Here is a 22,206-nt window from a genome sequence, read left to right as displayed (position 1 = left end):
CTTATTCTTATTTGCTTCAGGTTATATTCTTTTTCAATCATGAGAGACTCGTAATACAATTTTAACAATCTTTATTGAATCAGAATAGACAGTTTGAGTATGGCGTATGACTCCATGATGTGACGCTCCTCTTGCTATGAGGGAGGGGCGTCAGTGCTGTATGAGATAGAAAATCCCCCCTAAGGGGATTTGTTTCCAACAGGAGTCATGACATTGGTGGTGATCTGGGGAGGTGGTGGGATGAAGCTTTTTGCTCTGGAGATGCTGGATGAATGCGTGATGCTGAAACAAGGTGAGTGATGACTGCACAAGTGTGATTTAAGCTGTGGTGATGGGGGCTTTATATAGTACCAGGAGAAGGGCATTTATGATGTCATAACTGATGTCATTTATGATGTCATAACTGATGTCATTTGGGAGAAGGGCATTTATGATGTCATAACTGATGTCATTTGGGCAACTGACGTCACACTGCAAAGGTGACGTCATAGAGAAGGTGACGTCGGAGATGGTGACGTCATTTAGTGACGTAATTTGGGCTGAGGGGTATGACAGCATGGGGTGCTCTATCAATGCCTTATTTGGTCTTCCATGATTGAAATTCAGTCTAATGGCCCAATTCCACAGCAGCTAGTAGCGCGGTCCCGCTCCGCTCGACTCGACTTTTGGTCTCATCCCACCGTCAAAAACCGGCCCAGCTCGGTTTGATTTTAGGCCGAGTCGTGCTACTTTTGGTCCCTGCCTCGTCGGGGTACTTCGGGCTGGCGAGTAGGTCCCAAATGGTGACGTAAAACTCTGATGGCTACTGATTGGTCAGAGAGAATCGTGTTTACTCTGTCTACTGACTGTCAATGCAATGCTGGCGGCTGCATACCAGTTTAGTGGTCTTACCTTATCTTCTGTTATGTATATTTCCATCAGTATTTTGTGTCGCTGCCTTCACCTCCGGTGAAATAAAATCGTGGCGGGTGTTCAATTGTCTGAGAAAAAAGTCCGCTGCTCGCTCAGGGAGCTCTGTAGCTGAGAGGAGGCTGCAGCGCTCCGCTAGGCCGCAGCGGGTGTTTGGAAGCCCCGGTCTTGCCTGGTGAGAGGCTGCGGGGTAGAGGCTTCACTCTGTTGCGCCTCTCCCGTCCCCGCACAGCACAGCACATGCCTGTGATATCATTCTCTTGGCCGATTGTCACATTTGCCCATGTACACTGTAGGTCATTTAGAGGCACCAGTATTTCATAAACAGTTTAAAAGTTCTGTGGATGGATTTAATTGTAACGTTATGTTATAGCCGAAGGACAGATATGCGGTCGCTATTTTTAGACGACCAGCTGTGGGCGGGGGTGGGTGGGGGCACATGATCCGCGGTGGAAGCAAAACGTCAATAGGGCTGATACGATTAGAGCCGAGTGGTGACGAGCTGTACAGGGCAGTAAAATGTGGTGGAAATGAGCCATAAGACTACACTAGTACGGCGATTTTCTCTTTGCAAATGAAGGGCAGGCGACATTCCCTTTGTACTTGATGAAAAAATAATCACTCTCCCACTTCTCCTGAAACTGTCTGTGCTCGTCATCAACCTTTCTTTTGCCTTTTGACAGCGACATGTTCACTTATCAACAAAAGACAACATTTTAGCCTGCAAATGTTTTTCTTTCCACTTGGTTTTTCACTCGGGTGAACCGAATCACCTGCTAATGAGGTGGATTTTACATGCAGTGATGATCCCGCTGGCCTGAAGTGTGAAGCCGTGTTGCCAGATACTGCTGACGGTTTCTAGCACAAAGAGTTCAAAACCAGCCAAAATGCACACAAAACCGCCCAAGGAACTGCACATCTATGGAAATTTTTCTGGCAACTCTCGTCTGCCTCGGGAGCGCTCTGTGTTTTACAACGAGCGGAGGTGCGGGCCTGATTTCACTATAACTTGATATCAAGTGGCGGGCCGTATGAAATCGTTTTAGGGTGCGTGTCTGGCCCGGGGGCAGTGAGTTTGAGACCCCTGGCGTAAACCATTGCGGGATTACTCCCCCTTTATAAATTGAAAATATGCGGGAATTTCCCAAAAGATGCGCGAATCTCGCAATCCCGCGCCAAATTTCAAGCCCTGTAGTTGATTTGTTTTGTATTTGTCTTTCTTTGTGATTCATGTGACCTAAAAGAGCAAGCCACTCAAATTAATTTCTTGCACAGAATGTACAAACTTACTTGGCCAATACAACCGATTCGGATTCAGACATCTGTTAAAAGCTTTTGAATGATGTGCATGATGGAAAGAAAATGGTTCAGTGCCAAAATATTACAATGTTTTTAAGGAAAAGTTGAATGCTTTGAACAAACATCGCATGCAACAACATTTCCAACGAAGTGGAAGTTGTTGTTTTGTTAGAGCAGCCTCTGAGCCAAATTTTAAGTTCAAAACAAAATATATAAATATACAATGTGTCTAAAGAGATTTTCCCGATTTTGAGTCCAAACACCTTCAATGGGCTGCATTTCCTTTTATTTCCTGTTTTCAGGGCTTTGTGAGGAAATCTCCAGAGCAAAGACCTGATCCAGCAACACCTCTGACGCGCTTTTGGACTCGAGCCCTTAAAACAAAACAAGAGTCCAAACCCGTCCCACTTCTCCCTTCACACTTCCAGCTCTCAACAAGACAGCTCAACGGCTCTCTGGACCTCTCTCAGAGGGATGGTCGCCCCCCCCCCCCCACGGCCATTCTAGTGTTATCGTCAGGCCACAACGGTGCAGCAATACCCTGGCCCGGTTAGCCGCGCACTGAAACACTAACTTGGCCAGGGACTCGGTCCAACCCGCTCGCCCCTGCCAGCAAACTCCAGTGAAACATAAACATTTCCAATTCCCAGACAATGTGTGACTAAGACACTCAACGCCACTCAAGAAAACAGCCCTGGACATATTAAAAACAGGCTGAGGGACAGGGGCCGGGGGCCACAGCAGCTCATTAAGGGACTCATTTAGAGAGAAAATGAGCTCATAAACCGAGCTGTTCTGCTGACATCAACGGCTGAGGACATGTTTGTTGAGGGCTGGTGACATTTGAACACTGGTTTTAGCAGATGTGGCCTGCAGGGTTTAGACGTGAGCATGTTGGTCTCAAAATGCCTCGCTGGAACAAGATATCTACTGCCAAACCAACATTAACTAAAACGTTCTTTTACAATCATTAATCATTCAAATTCCACATATAGTACAGTTACTCTAACACACACAATCAAACCAGTCCTTGGTGTAGCAATATAATGTGTGACTCATAAACACTAAATATCTATCTATCTATCTATCTATCTATCTATCTATCTATCTATCTATCTATCTATCTATCTATCTATCTCTATAAAAGGGAGCAAGTGGGCAATCTCTGTCTGTCTACAATTTTTGTCCCACTGATGATGTCATAGGCATTGTGACATCACTGATGATGTCATAGGCATTGTGACATCATCAGTGATGTCATAAGAGCAGGGGAGCCCGCACAGCGGCAGTGATGTCATAAGAGCAAGGAGCCCGCACAACGGTCGAGCTGCATGGCGGGTGAGGCCGCGTAGCGGCCAAGCTGCGTATGCAAGCTGCAGGGCCAGCTCGGCGAGTATCCGGTATCAGTATTTGTATCCGGCGCGCATAGCGGGTGAGCCTAGGAATCGAGCATGCATAGTGCGCGAGATGCCTAGTTGATGTCATAGGCATTGTGACATCATCAGTGATGTCACTCAAGCAATTGTGGTTTTTGGTTACATTTAGGGGTGTCACAATATATCATCCCACGAAATTTCGCGATAGTAAAACGTCACGATATGTATCGTTGAGAAGAAATCTCATATCGCAATTTTTTTTCTTTTCAAAAATAGACAAAGAAACGTCTTTGTTTGTTGAAGTTCAATGTGTGGAAAGTAGTTCAGTTGAACAAGTCTCTGAAGAGACACATGAGAAGTTATACAGGAGAGAAACCATTCAATTGAGTTTCTGGCAAAACTGTTTACTTGACAGGAAAAACTGAAGATGCATAAAAAATAGACTAAGAAAAGTCTTGTTTGAGTTTGAAGAAAAACTGAAGATGCATAATGAGAATTTATACTGCTGAGAAACCTTTTACCGTAGTTCAAAGTAAATCTAAGTGACGGTGTAACTCATTCTATTTCAAGATAAGCCTTATCTCCAATCTCATGTTTTTTCTAGTTGTTATTGTAATAACAATTTCCCACAACAGCATGTTTTGTATTTGTGCATTTCAAATAAAATACTACTTTTCCAGTCATATATTGTCATTATTCAAGTTTAAAAAAATATTGTTAAAATCGTATCGTATCGTATCGTTATCGTGAACCCAGTATCGTGATACGTATCGTATCGTGAACTGAGTGTATCGTGACACCCCTAGTTACATTCAAGCAATTGTGACATCACTGATGTCATAGACATTGTGAGATCATTGTGATGTCACCAGTGATGCAAAGTTGAAATTGTGCACTGCACATGCCAATAGAGCAGGCAAGGCCAGCAGCAGCCGAGCTGCAGGGTGGGTGAGGGCGCGCAGAGGTCGGCGAGCCGAGGAATCGAGCAAGCGCAGCGCGTGAGATGCCTAGAATTCAAATAAATGCCCTGCCCCATACTCACCCCGGGCATGAACTCAACAAAGATGGTGAGTTTCTTTTGTTCCAGGTCCCGCAGACAGCCGTAGTACTGGACGATCCGCTCATGATGCAGATTCTTCAAAAGCTGAATCTCACATTCCAGAGCGTTCACCTCCTGCAGAGAAATAACAGAGCAACAAAGAAAAGTGAAATTTACACACTTTCTCTTACACCTAAAATCACCATGTAGAATACCATAGAATATACTGTATGCATCCAGCGGCATATTCCAAACAGATAGATGGTTGTCCTTGCACGACGTCTCTCACCTTGCTGGTTTCCTGACAGTCGGGATCAAAGGGCACCTGTTTGGCGGCCAGCTCGCGGCCCGTGTCGGCGTCATAGCAGAGGTACACCTCCCCGAACGCCCCGCGCCCCAGGAGCTTTCCTTGTCGCCAGTTCACTGGCGCCCGCGGAGCTGCAGAAACAGAAAACACTCGACGATGAAAACCCACTAGTAATTAATTTTGGTACTAAGCTCCCAGAGTCAGACAAAACCGCTGTAATATACTGATTTAAGCAAATACTAAACCGAAAGCAGGCGTCAAAAACCACCGCGAGACCCGACTCTTAACTCACACAGTAACTTCACCAAGACCAGACATTAAATCCACCACAGGGTCGTGAGTAAATCCCACCGCAGGTCCTCTCAGATGATATGACGAGGAGGGAAACCCCCGAACAACTGATCAAACCGTGCTTGGCACAGATTGCGGCCGGCAGAGAGCTGTCAAAAAACCTTGAAACATCATCTCAGCCTGGCCAAGACTCAGAATGTTTCAGAATGAACAGGGTTCGATGGGATTATCGCATGTGGGTGAGAAGCGCACAGCAGACAGACGACATGTCAGCCACAATCAGAAGAGCGCTGAGCTCAGCTTTGATTTCACGACAAAACCCATTTCTGGGCAAAGCCACCCATAGATTCAATGAGGATGGATGTGATTAGCGAGCCTGTGACATGGCTTTAACCTCTGCTCTCTCTAGGAGGCTGTGTTATATTACTATACAGTACCTCTGCTCTCTATGAGGCTGTGTCATATTACTATACAGTACCTCTGCTCTCTCTAGGAGGCTGTACCATATTACTATACAGTACCTCTGCTCTCTATGAGGCTGTGTCATATTACTATACAGTACCTCTGCTCTCTCTAGGAGGCTGTGTCATATTACTATACAGTACCTCTGCTCTCTCTAGGAGGCTGTGTCATATTACTATACAGTACCTCTGCTCTCTAGGAGGCTGTGTCATATTACTATACAGTACCTCTGCTCTCTCTAGGAGGCTGTGTCATATTACTATACAGTACCTCTGCTCTCTCTAGGAGGCTGTGTCATATTACTATACAGTACCTCTGCTCTCTCTAGGAGGCTGTGTCATATTACTATACAGTACCTCTGCTCTCTAGGAGGCTGTGTCATATTACTATACAGTACATCTGCTCTCTCTAGGAGGCTGTGTTATATTACTATACAGTACCTCTGCTCTCTCTAGGAGGCTGTGTTATATTACTATACAGTACCTCTGCTCTCTCTAGGAGGCTGTGTTATATTACTATACAGTACCTCTGCTCTCTAGGAGGCTGTGTTATATTACTATACAGTACCTCTGCTCTCTCTAGGAGGCTGTGTTATATTACTATACAGTACCTCTGCTCTCTCTAGGAGGCTGTGTTATATTACTATACAGTACCTCTGCTCTCTCTAGGAGGCTGTGTTATATTACTATACAGTACCTCTGCTCTCTCTAGGAGGCTGTGTTATATTACTATACAGTACCTCTGCTCTCTAGGAGGCTGTGTCATATTACTATACAGTACCTCTGCTCTCTCTAGGAGGCTGTGTTATATTACTATACAGTACCTCTGCTCTCTCTAGGAGGCTGTGTTATATTACTATACAGTACCTCTGCTCTCTCTAGGAGGCTGTGTTATATTACTATACAGTACCTCTGCTCTCTCTAGGAGGCTGTGTTATATTACTATACAGTACCTCTGCTCTCTAGGAGGCTGTGTCATATTACTATACAGTACCTCTGCTCTCTCTAGGAGGCTGTACCATATTACTATACAGTACCTCTGCTCTCTCTAGGAGGCTGTGTCATATTACTATACAGTACCTCTGCTCTCTCTAGGAGGCTGTACCATATTACTATACAGTACCTCTGCTCTCTCTAGGAGGCTGTGTTATATTACTATACAGTACCTCTGCTCTCTCTAGGAGGCTGTGTTATATTACTATACAGTACATCTGCTCTCTATGAGGCTGTGTCATATTACTATACAGTACCTCTGCTCTCTCTAGGAGGCTGTACCATATTACTATACAGTACCTCTGCTCTCTCTAGGAGGCTGTGTTATATTACTATACAGTACCTCTGCTCTCTCTAGGAGGCTGTGTTATATTACTATACAGTACATCTGCTCTCTATGAGGCTGTGTCATATTACTATACAGTACCTCTGCTCTCTCTAGGAGGCTGTACCATATTACTATACAGTACCTCTGCTCTCTCTAGGAGGCTGTGTCATATTACTATACAGTACCTCTGCTCTCTAGGAGGCTGTGTCATATTACTATACAGTACATCTGCTCTCTCTAGGAGGCTGTGTCATATTACTATACAGTACCTCTGCTCTCTCTAGGAGGCTGTGTTATATTACTATACAGTACCTCTGCTCTCTCTAGGAGGCTGTGTCATATTACTATACAGTACCTCTGCTCTCTCTAGGAGGCTGTGTTATATTACTATACAGTACATCTGCTCTCTCTAGGAGGCTGTGTCATATTACTATACAGTACCTCTGCTCTCTCTAGGAGGCTGTGTTATATTACTATACAGTACCTCTGCTCTCTCTAGGAGGCTGTGTTATATTACTATGCAGTACCTCTGCTCTCTCTAGGAGGCTGTGTTATATTACTATACAGTACCTCTGCTCTCTATGAGGCTGTGTCATATTACTATACAGTACCTCTGCTCTCTCTAGGAGGCTGTGTTATATTACTATACAGTACCTCTGCTCTCTCTAGGAGGCTGTGTCATATTACTATACAGTACATCTGCTCTCTCTAGGAGGCTGTGTCATATTACTATACAGTACCTCTGCTCTCTAGGAGGCTGTGTCATATTACTATACAGTACATCTGCTCTCTCTAGGAGGCTGTGTTATATTACTATACAGTGCCTCTGCTCTCTCTAGGAGGCTGTGTTATATTACTATACAGTACCTCTGCTCTCTCTAGGAGGCTGTACCATATTACTATACAGTACCTCTGCTCTCTCTAGGAGGCTGTACCATATTACTATACAGTACCTCTGCTCTCTCTAGGAGGCTGTACCATATTACTATACAGTACCTCTGCTCTCTCTAGGAGGCTGTACCATATTACTATACAGTACCTCTGCTCTCTCTAGGAGGCTGTGTCATATTACTATACAGTACCTCTGCTCTCTCTAGGAGGCTGTACCATATTACTATACAGTACCTCTGCTCTCTCTAGGAGGCTGTGTCATATTACTATACAGTACCTCTGCTCTCTCTAGGAGGCTGTGTCATATTACTATACAGTACCTCTGCTCTCTCTAGGAGGCTGTGTTATATTACTATACAGTACCTCTGCTCTCTCTAGGAGGCTGTGTCATATTACTATACAGTACCTCTGCTCTACAGTACCTCTGCTCTCTCTAGGAGGCTGTGTTATATTACTATACAGTACCTCTGCTCTCTCTAGGAGGCTGTGTTATATTACTATACAGTACCTCTGCTCTCTCTAGGAGGCTGTGTCATATTACTATACAGTACCTCTGCTCTGTCTAGGAGGCTGTACCATATTACTATACAGTACCTCTGCTCTCTCTAGGAGGCTGTGTTATATTACTATACAGTACCTCTGCTCTCTCTAGGAGGCTGTGTTATATTACTATACAGTACCTCTGCTCTCTCTAGGAGGCTGTGTTATATTACTATACAGTACCTCTGCTCTCTCTAGGAGGCTGTGTCATATTACTATACAGTACCTCTGCTCTCTCTAGGAGGCTGTGTCATATTACTATACAGTACCTCTGCTCTCTCTAGGAGGCTGTACCATATTACTATACAGTACCTCTGCTCTCTCTAGGAGGCTGTACCATATTACTATACAGTACCTCTGCTCTCTCTAGGAGGCTGTGTTATATTACTATACAGTACCTCTGCTATCTCTAGGAGGCTGTACCATATTACTATACAGTACCTCTGCTCTCTCTAGGAGGCTGTGTTATATTACTACACAGTACCTCTGCTCTCTCTAGGAGGCTGTGTTATATTACTATACAGTACCTCTGCTCTCTCTAGGAGGCTGTGTTATATTACTATACAGTACCTCTGCTCTCTCTAGGAGGCTGTACCATATTACTATACAGTACCTCTGCTCTCTCTAGGAGGCTGTGTCATATTACTATACAGTACCTCTGCTCTCTCTAGGAGGCTGTGTCATATTACTATACAGTACCTCTGCTCTCTCTAGGAGGCTGTGTTATATTACTATACAGTACCTCTGCTCTCTCTAGGAGGCTGTGTTATATTACTATACAGTACCTCTGCTCTCTCTAGGAGGCTGTGTTATATTACTATACAGTACCTCTGCTCTCTCTAGGAGGCTGTGTCATATTACTATACAGTACCTCTGCTCTCTCTAGGAGGCTGTGTCATATTACTATACAGTACCTCTGCTCTCTCTAGGAGGCTGTACCATATTACTATACAGTACCTCTGCTCTCTCTAGGAGGCTGTACCATATTACTATACAGTACCTCTGCTCTCTCTAGGAGGCTGTACCATATTACTATACAGTACCTCTGCTCTCTCTAGGAGGCTGTGTTATATTACTATACAGTACCTCTGCTCTCTCTAGGAGGCTGTGTTATATTACTATACAGTGCCTCTGCTCTCTCTAGGAGGCTGTGTTATATTACTATACAGTACCTCTGCTCTCTAGGAGGCTGTGTCATATTACTATACAGTACCTCTGCTCTCTCTAGGAGGCTGTACCATATTACTATACAGTACCTCTGCTCTCTCTAGGAGGCTGTACCATATTACTATACAGTACCTCTGCTCTCTCTAGGAGGCTGTACCATATTACTATACAGTACCTCTGCTCTCTCTAGGAGGCTGTACCATATTACTATACAGTACCTCTGCTCTCTCTAGGAGGCTGTACCATATTACTATACAGTACCTCTGCTCTCTCTAGGAGGCTGTGTTATATTACTATACAGTACCTCTGCTCTCTCTAGGAGGCTGTACCATATTACTATACAGTACCTCTGCTCTCTCTAGGAGGCTGTGTTATATTACTATACAGTACCTCTGCTCTCTCTAGGAGGCTGTGTTATATTACTATACAGTACCTCTGCTCTCTCTAGGAGGCTGTGTCATATTACTATACAGTACCTCTGCTCTCTCTAGGAGGCTGTACCATATTACTATACAGTACCTCTGCTCTCTCTAGGAGGCTGTGTCATATTACTATACAGTACCTCTGCTCTCTCTAGGAGGCTGTGTCATATTACTATACAGTACCTCTGCTCTCTCTAGGAGGCTGTACCATATTACTATACAGTACCTCTGCTCTCTCTAGGAGGCTGTACCATATTACTATACAGTACCTCTGCTCTCTCTAGGAGGCTGTACCATATTACTATACAGTACCTCTGCTCTCTCTAGGAGGCTGTACCATATTACTATACAGTACCTCTGCTCTCTCTAGGAGGCTGTGTTATATTACTATACAGTACCTCTGCTCTCTCTAGGAGGCTGTGTTATATTACTATACAGTACCTCTGCTCTCTCTAGGAGGCTGTGTTATATTACTATACAGTACATCTGCTCTCTCTAGGAGGCTGTGTCATATTACTATACAGTACCTCTGCTCTCTAGGAGGCTGTGTCATATTACTATACAGTACCTCTGCTCTCTCTAGGAGGCTGCGTTATATTACTATACAGTACATCTGCTCTCTCTAGGAGGCTGTGTCATATTACTATACAGTACATCTGCTCTCTCTAGGAGGCTGTGTTATATTACTATACAGTACCTCTGCTCTCTCTAGGAGGCTGTACCATATTACTATACAGTACCTCTGCTCTCTATGAGGCTGTGTCATATTACTATACAGTACCTCTGCTCTCTCTAGGAGGCTGTGTCATATTACTATACAGTACCTCTGCTCTCTAGGAGGCTGTGTCATATTACTATACAGTACATCTGCTCTCTCTAGGAGGCTGTGTCATATTACTATACAGTACCTCTGCTCTCTCTAGGAGGCTGTGTCATATTACTATACAGTACCTCTGCTCTCTCTAGGAGGCTGTGTTATATTACTATACAGTACCTCTGCTCTCTCTAGGAGGCTGTGTTATATTACTATACAGTACCTCTGCTCTCTCTAGGAGGCTGTGTCATATTACTATACAGTACCTCTGCTCTCTATGAGGCTGTGTCATATTACTATACAGTACCTCTGCTCTCTATGAGGCTGTGTCATATTACTATACAGTACCTCTGCTCTCTCTAGGAGGCTGTGTCATATTACTATACAATACCTCTGCTCTCTAGGAGGCTGTGTCATATTACTATACAGTACATCTGCTCTCTCTAGGAGGCTGTGTTATATTACTATACAGTACCTCTGCTCTCTCTAGGAGGCTGTGTTATATTACTATACAGTACCTCTGCTCTCTCTAGGAGGCTGTACCATATTACTATACAGTACCTCTGCTCTCTCTAGGAGGCTGTACCATATTACTATACAGTACATCTGCTCTCTCTAGGAGGCTGTGTCATATTACTATACAGTACCTCTGCTCTCTAGGAGGCTGTGTCATATTACTATACAGTACCTCTGCTCTCTCTAGGAGGCTGCGTTATATTACTATACAGTACATCTGCTCTCTCTAGGAGGCTGTGTCATATTACTATACAGTACATCTGCTCTCTCTAGGAGGCTGTGTTATATTACTATACAGTACCTCTGCTCTCTCTAGGAGGCTGTACCATATTACTATACAGTACCTCTGCTCTCTATGAGGCTGTGTCATATTACTATACAGTACCTCTGCTCTCTCTAGGAGGCTGTGTCATATTACTATACAGTACCTCTGCTCTCTAGGAGGCTGTGTCATATTACTATACAGTACATCTGCTCTCTCTAGGAGGCTGTGTCATATTACTATACAGTACCTCTGCTCTCTCTAGGAGGCTGTGTCATATTACTATACAGTACCTCTGCTCTCTCTAGGAGGCTGTGTTATATTACTATACAGTACCTCTGCTCTCTCTAGGAGGCTGTGTTATATTACTATACAGTACCTCTGCTCTCTCTAGGAGGCTGTGTCATATTACTATACAGTACCTCTGCTCTCTATGAGGCTGTGTCATATTACTATACAGTACCTCTGCTCTCTATGAGGCTGTGTCATATTACTATACAGTACCTCTGCTCTCTCTAGGAGGCTGTGTCATATTACTATACAGTACCTCTGCTCTCTAGGAGGCTGTGTCATATTACTATACAGTACATCTGCTCTCTCTAGGAGGCTGTGTTATATTACTATACAGTACCTCTGCTCTCTCTAGGAGGCTGTGTTATATTACTATACAGTACCTCTGCTCTCTCTAGGAGGCTGTACCATATTACTATACAGTACCTCTGCTCTCTCTAGGAGGCTGTGTTATATTACTATACAGTACCTCTGCTCTCTCTAGGAGGCTGTGTTATATTACTATACAGTGCCTCTGCTCTCTCTAGGAGGCTGTGTTATATTACTATACAGTACCTCTGCTCTCTAGGAGGCTGTGTCATATTACTATACAGTACCTCTGCTCTCTCTAGGAGGCTGTACCATATTACTATACAGTACCTCTGCTCTCTCTAGGAGGCTGTACCATATTACTATACAGTACCTCTGCTCTCTCTAGGAGGCTGTACCATATTACTATACAGTACCTCTGCTCTCTCTAGGAGGCTGTACCATATTACTATACAGTACCTCTGCTCTCTCTAGGAGGCTGTACCATATTACTATACAGTACCTCTGCTCTCTCTAGGAGGCTGTGTTATATTACTATACAGTACCTCTGCTCTCTCTAGGAGGCTGTACCATATTACTATACAGTACCTCTGCTCTCTCTAGGAGGCTGTGTTATATTACTATACAGTACCTCTGCTCTCTCTAGGAGGCTGTGTTATATTACTATACAGTACCTCTGCTCTCTCTAGGAGGCTGTGTCATATTACTATACAGTACCTCTGCTCTCTCTAGGAGGCTGTACCATATTACTATACAGTACCTCTGCTCTCTCTAGGAGGCTGTGTTATATTACTATACAGTACCTCTGCTCTCTCTAGGAGGCTGTACCATATTACTATACAGTACCTCTGCTCTCTCTAGGAGGCTGTGTCATATTACTATACAGTACCTCTGCTCTCTCTAGGAGGCTGTACCATATTACTATACAGTACCTCTGCTCTCTCTAGGAGGCTGTACCATATTACTATACAGTACCTCTGCTCTCTCTAGGAGGCTGTACCATATTACTATACAGTACCTCTGCTCTCTCTAGGAGGCTGTACCATATTACTATACAGTACCTCTGCTCTCTCTAGGAGGCTGTGTTATATTACTATACAGTACCTCTGCTCTCTCTAGGAGGCTGTGTTATATTACTATACAGTACATCTGCTCTCTCTAGGAGGCTGTGTCATATTACTATACAGTACCTCTGCTCTCTCTAGGAGGCTGTGTCATATTACTATACAGTACCTCTGCTCTCTCTAGGAGGCTGTGTTATATTACTATACAGTACATCTGCTCTCTCTAGGAGGCTGTGTTATATTACTATACAGTACCTCTGCTCTCTCTAGGAGGCTGTGTTATATTACTATACAGTACATCTGCTCTCTCTAGGAGGCTGTACCATATTACTATACAGTACCTCTGCTCTCTCTAGGAGGCTGTGTCATATTACTATACAGTACCTCTGCTCTCTCTAGGAGGCTGTACCATATTACTATACAGTACCTCTGCTCTCTCTAGGAGGCTGTGTTATATTACTATACAGTACCTCTGCTCTCTCTAGGAGGCTGTGTTATATTACTATACAGTACATCTGCTCTCTCTAGGAGGCTGTGTTATATTACTATACAGTACATCTGCTCTCTCTAGGAGGCTGTGTCATATTACTATACAGTACCTCTGCTCTCTCTAGGAGGCTGTGTCATATTACTATACAGTACCTCTGCTCTCTCTAGGAGGCTGTGTTATATTACTATACAGTACATCTGCTCTCTCTAGGAGGCTGTGTTATATTACTATACAGTACCTCTGCTCTCTCTAGGAGGCTGTGTTATATTACTATACAGTACATCTGCTCTCTCTAGGAGGCTGTATCATATTACTATACAGTACCTCTGCTCTCTCTAGGAGGCTGTGTCATATTACTATACAGTACCTCTGCTCTCTCTAGGAGGCTGTACCATATTACTATACAGTACCTCTGCTCTCTCTAGGAGGCTGTGTTATATTACTATACAGTACCTCTGCTCTCTCTAGGAGGCTGTGTTATATTACTATACAGTACATCTGCTCTCTCTAGGAGGCTGTGTTATATTACTATACAGTACCTCTGCTCTCTCTAGGAGGCTGTGTCATATTACTATACAGTACCTCTGCTCTCTCTAGGAGGCTGTACCATATTACTATACAGTACCTCTGCTCTCTCTAGGAGGCTGTGTTATATTACTATACAGTACCTCTGCTCTCTCTAGGAGGCTGTGTCATATTACTATACAGTACATCTGCTCTCTCTAGGAGGCTGTGTCATATTACTATACAGTGCCTCTGCTCTCTCTAGGAGGCTGTGTTATATTACTATACAGTACCTCTGCTCTACAGTACCTCTGCTCTCTCTAGGAGGCTGTGTTATATTACTATACAGTGCCTCTGCTCTCTCTAGGAGGCTGTGTTATATTACTATACAGTACCTCTGCTCTCTCTAGGAGGCTGTGTCATATTACTATACAGTACATCTGCTCTCTCTAGGAGGCTGTGTTATATTACTATACAGTACCTCTGCTCTCTCTAGGAGGCTGTGTTATATTACTATACAGTACCTCTGCTCTCTCTAGGAGGCTGTGTTATATTACTATACAGTACCTCTGCTCTCTCTAGGAGGCTGTGTCATATTACTATACAGTACATCTGCTCTCTCTAGGAGGCTGTGTCATATTACTATACAGTACCTCTGCTCTCTCTAGGAGGCTGTGTCATATTACTATACAGTACCTCTGCTCTCTCTAGGAGGCTGTGTTATATTACTATACAGTACATCTGCTCTCTCTAGGAGGCTGTGTCATATTACTATACAGTACCTCTGCTCTCTCTAGGAGGCTGTGTCATATTACTATACAGTACCTCTGCTCTCTAGGAGGCTGTGTCATATTACTATACAGTACATCTGCTCTCTCTAGGAGGCTGTGTTATATTACTATACAGTACCTCTGCTCTCTCTAGGAGGCTGTGTCATATTACTATACAGTACCTCTGCTCTCTCTAGGAGGCTGTACCATATTACTATACAGTACCTCTGCTCTCTCTAGGAGGCTGTACCATATTACTATACAGTACCTCTGCTCTCTCTAGGAGGCTGTACCATATTACTATACAGTACCTCTGCTCTCTCTAGGAGGCTGTACCATATTACTATACAGTACCTCTGCTCTCTCTAGGAGGCTGTGTTATATTACTATACAGTACCTCTGCTCTCTCTAGGAGGCTGTGTTATATTACTATACAGTACCTCTGCTCTCTCTAGGAGGCTGTACCATATTACTATACAGTGCCTCTGCTCTCTCTAGGAGGCTGTGTCATATTACTATACAGTACCTCTGCTCTCTCTAGGAGGCTGTACCATATTACTATACAGTACCTCTGCTCTCTCTAGGAGGCTGTGTCATATTACTATACAGTACCTCTGCTCTCTCTAGGAGGCTGTACCATATTACTATACAGTGCCTCTGCTCTCTCTAGGAGGCTGTACCATATTACTATACAGTACCTCTGCTCTCTCTAGGAGGCTGTACCATATTACTATACAGTACCTCTGCTCTCTCTAGGAGGCTGTGTTATATTACTATACAGTACCTCTGCTCTCTCTAGGAGGCTGTGTTATATTACTATACAGTACCTCTGCTCTCTCTAGGAGGCTGTGTCATATTACTATACAGTACCTCTGCTCTCTCTAGGAGGCTGTGTCATATTACTATACAGTACCTCTGCTCTCTCTAGGAGGCTGTGTTATATTACTATACAGTACCTCTGCTCTCTCTAGGAGGCTGTGTTATATTACTATACAGTGCCTCTGCTCTCTCTAGGAGGCTGTGTTATATTACTATACAGTACCTCTGCTCTCTCTAGGAGGCTGTGTCATATTACTATACAGTACCTCTGCTGCCTCTAACTGCCTATTAGCAGAAATATGGGGCAGCTTGGACAGGCACAGGCTGCTCCTGGAAGACAGCGTACTCTTGGTATAATTTAGAGCTCTTGACATTTCAGCATGTACTGGACTGCATTATTCCGCCCTCATAGACGATATCATCAATCTGTGATGTTCAATGTGTTCCAGGAGATATTTTGTGATATTGTAAATTCTATTTTCGGTGTACCCACTCTCCCTCAACCTAGACTGTCTACTTCTGCTTCAGTTAGTGATTTCCTACATTCCCCACAATGGCTTTTGTACGACCACAAGAGATCATGCCTGAATGTGTTGCATTCAGCTGTGGGTTTTACATGTAGGTGGAACGAGCGATAGCATAGTAAGAGCAAGACAGTGAGGCTTTTTCTAGTAGAGACAAACACAACATCTCTTCTGGCTGCATTGTGTAGGCGAAAAATAAATGAGCAAAGCTTCACAAGTCTTCCGGGGATTCGTTATTCAAACATGCATGCAGAGAAAACCTTAAGCACACACTCAAGAAGTAGGCTGCAGGATATTCTCTGACAAAGGGTAGAAATGTCAGTTTCTTTAGACACTTCAGTATGTATAGTGGCATTGTTCATCCTTGGACATTTTCTAAGAAATCAATATGGCTAATGTAATATGCACGCTTCAAACCCGGTTCTACAATACACACCAAGATGAAGTCTATTCTTACATGATTATCTCTAACAATGAACAGCTGCATGACTTCATATGATCAGGACATGATCACCTAAAGATCATTTACTGAATTACTCCACTATGATATTCAGGGCATACTCAGCACACAGTGTTCTATTTGATTTCCTAGCCCTGCATTCTGATGTATATAGAGTTGAGAACATGCTATGTATCTCTTTCACAAGGGGTTTCTCCCTGTATTATTGATGAATGTTGATGCTAAATGGTGAGTATTGACAGAAATGATACATATATCACATATATTACACATACATACACATTATATATATATATATATATATATATATATATATATATATATATATATATATATATATATATATATATATATATATATCCACAGTGTGTATATATATGCACACTGTATATGTGTGCACACACACACATATAGTGTGCATACGCACGCGCGCACGCGCGCACGCACGCACGCACACACACACATTTTTTGTATGGTAAAGCCCCTGTTCACCAGCTGAACTGTACTGCAGCCTGCATACTGACTAACTACACTAAATGCATTTGAAAAGTATCAGAGAACTCACACTTGGGCGCGCTGCGCGAGCAGCCCTTGTCAGTAGCACGGCCCAGTGTGCGCAGGTCGCTGTACGGCAGCGTGTTGTCTCCGTTGTAGCTGCGCGTGCGACTGGAGGGAACCAGCTGGAATAGGTTCTCTTGAGGCATGAAGCTTCTCGGGAACGTCCTGCGACCTGAAGATCACAAGCCAGGCATACTGATATGAGTTGACACACACAGGACACTGTATGTTTGCACTGTGGATGCATTTGACAGCGGTTTGCATCAACTATAGTGCACATTGACTTTACAGTTTGCATCAACTATAGTGCACATTTACTTTACAGTTTGCATCAACTATAGTGCACGTTGACTTTACAGCAGTTTGCATCAACTGTAGTGCACGTTGACTTTACAGCAGTTTGCATCAACTGTAGTGCACATTTACTTTACAGCAGTTTGCATCAACTGTAGTGCACATTTACTTTACAGCAGTTTGCATCAACTGTAGTGCACATTTACTTTACAGCAGTTTGCATCAACTGTAGTGCACATTTACTTTACAGCAGTTTGAATCAACTATAGTGCACATTTACTTTACAGCAGTTTGCATCAACTATAGTGCACGTTGACTTTACAGCAGTTTGCATCAACTGTAGTGCACATTTACTTTACAGCAGTTTGCATCAACTATAGTGCACATTGACTTTACAGGCGTTGTGCAGAGAGAGAGGTCTTGGCCAAGACTACGGGCCAGCTAGAGCAGAGTGCCTCATGCCATTCCGTTCCACTTCCCCTCAGACAGGAAGCGGGGCGCTGTGTTTTTATACAAGTCCGAGTGCAGCGCAGGGGAAACGTAAATCACTGCTAGCCAAGGTTAGCCTCTGAGTAAGCAACTACTAGCAGCTGCCTGGAACAGCAAGCCAGCACTTAATGTACCAAATCCACCTAGTAAAGCAAAAAAATAAATACATGCAAAAGCAGTCAACAGTTATTTAAAATACACTCTTTTATTAAGCAGTAGAAAAAAGTAGCAGTGATGTTAGGAGGAGAAAGGGTATAACTGTGTCCTATCGCAAATCAGTTGACTGCATAAAATTTCACCAGATGGGAGTGGTGGTAGTGTGTGTGTGAGACTCTGTGTGTGTCTGTGTGTGTGTGTGTGTGTGTGTGTGTGTGTGTGTGTGTGTGTGTGTGTGTGTGTGTGCGTGTGTGTGTGTGTGTGTGCGCATGTGTATGTGTGTGTGTGTGTGTGTGTGTGTGTGTGTCTGTGTGTGTGTGTGTGTGTGGGTGTCTGTGTGTGTGTGTGTGTGTGTGTGTGTGTGTGTGTGTGTGTGTGTGTCTGTGTGTGTGTGTGTGTGCGCGTGTGTGTGTGCGTGCGTGTGTGTGCGTGTCTGTGTCTGTGTTGTACTGCAGAAACCATAGTAACATATCTGTTTAATCTGTAGCAGAATAGTGCTGTTGTTTTTGCTCTAGCTTCTTACCGTCACCGTAATCCTTGCTGCGATTGGGCAACTGGAACTGACGAGGGAAAGTCCCCCCTTTCCCGTGTCGACCTGAAGGGGGAGCAGGGGAGCAGAGCTGTCAGTCAACACAATGTCAGTACAATGTGCAGTGCTTCTCCATGATAGCCTGAACAACTAGCATTCACATGAGTGCTATTCAACTCGCCTTCAATGTACTTTAACACGTGCTCAGCTCAACTTCCAGGTTTAACAACTGCTTGAAGCCAGAGGGAGGCAGATGTGCAGGGACACACACACCAACATCCCAATATTGTTCACGAGCACGACAGCATTCTTTTGCATCCACAAAACATCCACTTCTTTACACGTCTCATCCGATCTACCCTGACAGTCTCTACACTGCTTTCTCTCACGTTGCCATGTCCAATCAAAGACGAGTTGCAAAGCAGCAGAAAGGAAGACAGCTTTTCAAGCATCTGAACAGAGCCTTACGACAGCCAAGAGAGTTGGGAATGGCTCATGTGTGCTAGCTTAGCCTTAGCCATGAACCCAGTGGAGCAGTAACGAAAGGCAGGTGGGGAGCACTGCTGACGCAGGCGAGTGCCGACACACACATGTACATGTACGCGTACGCACATACGCACAGACACACACACACACACACACACACACTAAGTGGAGTGCAGTGGAACAACTTGCAATTGAAAGCAGCTGTTCTGTCAGATGACTGCCTCCCCTCGCGCTGTGTTTTGGTGTCCGTATCCCATGGAGACGGGGGTTATTTTTTGTGTTTGGCAGCGCGGGATGGAGAGGAAAAATCTACTCACAGGGAATGGTAAACAAATACTGTAGCCCTCAGCAGGAAGGGCCACACAGCTTTACATCAGGGAGGGTGTGTGTGTGTGTGTGTGTGTGTGTGTGTGTGTGTGTGTGTGTGTGTATACACGACACGTGCCTTCAAGCCTTCAAGTACTGCAGCAATATTCTCCCAGTCTGTGTACATAATGTGCAGTGCCGCACTCCCTCTCTAATTTACAGCATGGGGGTGGTAGGTAGGAAAGACAGAGAGCAGATTGGGAGAGCTGTTGTGGTTCCTCTGTTCAGGAGGATTAGTATGGTGGTATCTGTTAGCCTGGCTCGAGTTCATCTGTGTTCTGAAGGACGGGACGACCCAGAGGGACAGAGAGGTACCCGGGGGAGAGACATGGGAAGGAGGACGACACAGAGGGACAGAGAGGTACCCGGGGGAGAGACATGGGAAGGAGGATGACACAGAGGGACAGAGAGGTACCCGGGGGAGAGACATGGGAAGGAGGACGACACAGAGGGACAGAGAGGTACCCGGGGGAGAGACATGGGAAGGAGGACGACCCAGAGGGACAGAGAGGTACCCGGGGGAGAGACATGGAAAGGAGGACGACACAGAGGGACAGAGAGGTACCCGGGGGAGAGACATGGGAAGGAGGACGACACAGAGGGACAGAGAGGTACCCGGGGGAGAGACATGGGAAGGAGGACGACACAGAGGGACAGATAGGTACCTGGGGGAGAGACATGGGAAGGAGGACGACACAGAGGGACAGAGAGGTACCCGGGGGAGAGACATGGGAAGGAGGACGACACAGAGGGACAGAGAGGTACCCGGGGGAGAGACATGGGAAGGAGGACGACACAGAGGGACAGAGAGGTACCTGGGGGAGAGACATGGGAAGGAGGACGACACAGAGGGACAGAGAGGTACCCGGGGGAGAGACATGGGAAGGAGGGGGGGGGGGAGGGGGTGAAGCATCCCTGCAACTCTCCTCCATGGGTCCAAGAAATGCAGTCAAAATATCCTCATCTAAGCTATATTAGTCCTCAATTAAACCATTCAATATGATCATCTCCCTCCTCATTAGACACCTCTAGAGTCTGTTTATATAGTGGGCACATTTCTGTTTACTAGTTACTATGTAACTATGCGTACTCTCACCTCTGTAGCTACTGCATTCAAGAGCTAGGCCATAGCTGCAGCTTATTATTCCTTTTTTTCCCAGGAAACTGATTGTATGGCTATAATTAACACGGCGGGGGCGGGGGGGGGGGGTGGATGAAAGAACAGCCAGCTTTCTCAAATAATTGTTGAGCTCTTTACACCTCTCTTTATCTTCCATTGGTTTTTGAGTTGAGAATGAACACAGACCAAATGCTAATTTCACTTCTCCACTCTTACCTTTGTATTCATAGTTGAGGTTCAGGTAGTTGTTGTCACGGTTGTTCTGCGAGAAAGGAGGACTGAAATGACAAGAGAATGGGGGGGGGGGGGGGGATCACTCACTATTTCAGTCAGTAATTCCCTTATCTTCAAACAGAGTCTGCTGGCTTAAATTATTTGCAATTGCCTCGACCATAAAACACAAAATGCCTGAAGAAATAATGTGTTTTCATTCTCCATTGATGTTAAAGAACAATGTTTTACACCATAGAGTGAGAGAGGATAAGTGTTGACAACGCTACAGTCAGCTACTGTAGGAAGTCCCAAACATTTAAAAAAGTACTTCATAACAATGAAAAAGTGAAGGTGCAGTGTGTGATTCTCTAAAGAAAAGAGATTTTGTAAAAATAATCGTCTCACTATGATACTAAGGGGCAGCCGGCAGTGCGCGCGTAGGTGCAGTTGAACAGGCGAAGCCGCGCAGCGAGCATCTTGCAGCGGGCATCTTGTGAGCCCGCGCAGCGGGCGAGACTTCGAGGGCAAATCAACAAGGCACGGTAGAAATGAGCACTGCCAGTTGAGCAGGCACGCACACGCAGTGTGCGAGCTGCGGGCGAGCACGCACACAGCGAGAGATGCTAGGAAGGAGCGCTCAAAGCGTGCAATATTTCTAATAGTATTAATAATAATAAATGTGATTGTGCAGGATTGACTGAATTTACTGAATATTCTACTTGATTTATGGACCAAAGATTACCCGCAGCACTAAAACACCTTATTCAGAAATCCAGTTTGAACACTGAAATTGCAGAAGTTCATACTGCGATTTCTTTTTTTTCCTTTCATGTAATTGTAATTGTTCAGCTCTACTCCACGTACGCACGCACGCACGCACGCACACCAAACCCCCACCCTCCCTGGTTGTGTGCGGCCAGCAGCCCTGCCCCCTGACCCCATGGAGTGTGACGTCTCTGCTGACCGCAGGGCGGCGCGAGGCCACGAGACCCAGGATAAGGGGCACGCATGCCCGCTCCGCTCACAGGGGGAAAAGTTCCATGCACTCGTTTCCTGCCATTGTTCTGCAGCCTGGAGCCCAGATAAGCCTGCTGCAGGTAGAGCTGTTTCCCTCTCTCTCTCTCTTTCTCTCTCTCTCTCGCTCGCTCA

At 44.8% G+C, this 22,206-nt stretch overlaps 1 protein-coding gene across 1 annotated transcript in view; it reads right to left on the bottom strand.

The window, feature by feature from the left end:
* Nucleotides 1-22,206, bottom strand: part of map3k22 (mitogen-activated protein kinase kinase kinase 22) — a 76,701-nt gene that overhangs the window by 8,158 nt on the left and 46,337 nt on the right. The window contains 5 exon segments of the mRNA XM_083655064.1: nt 4,627-4,758; nt 4,913-5,061; nt 17,412-17,576; nt 18,867-18,938; nt 21,061-21,122. Of these exon segments, the coding sequence (XP_083511190.1) occupies nt 4,627-4,758; nt 4,913-5,061; nt 17,412-17,576; nt 18,867-18,938; nt 21,061-21,122 (580 nt within the window).

Source organism: Poromitra crassiceps, assembly GCF_964638095.1.
Source record: "Poromitra crassiceps genome assembly, chromosome: 2".
NCBI lineage: Eukaryota > Metazoa > Chordata > Actinopteri > Beryciformes > Melamphaidae > Poromitra > Poromitra crassiceps.
The sequence above is the reverse complement of the archived record's forward strand: the minus strand, read 5'-3'. Positions and strand labels throughout refer to the sequence as shown.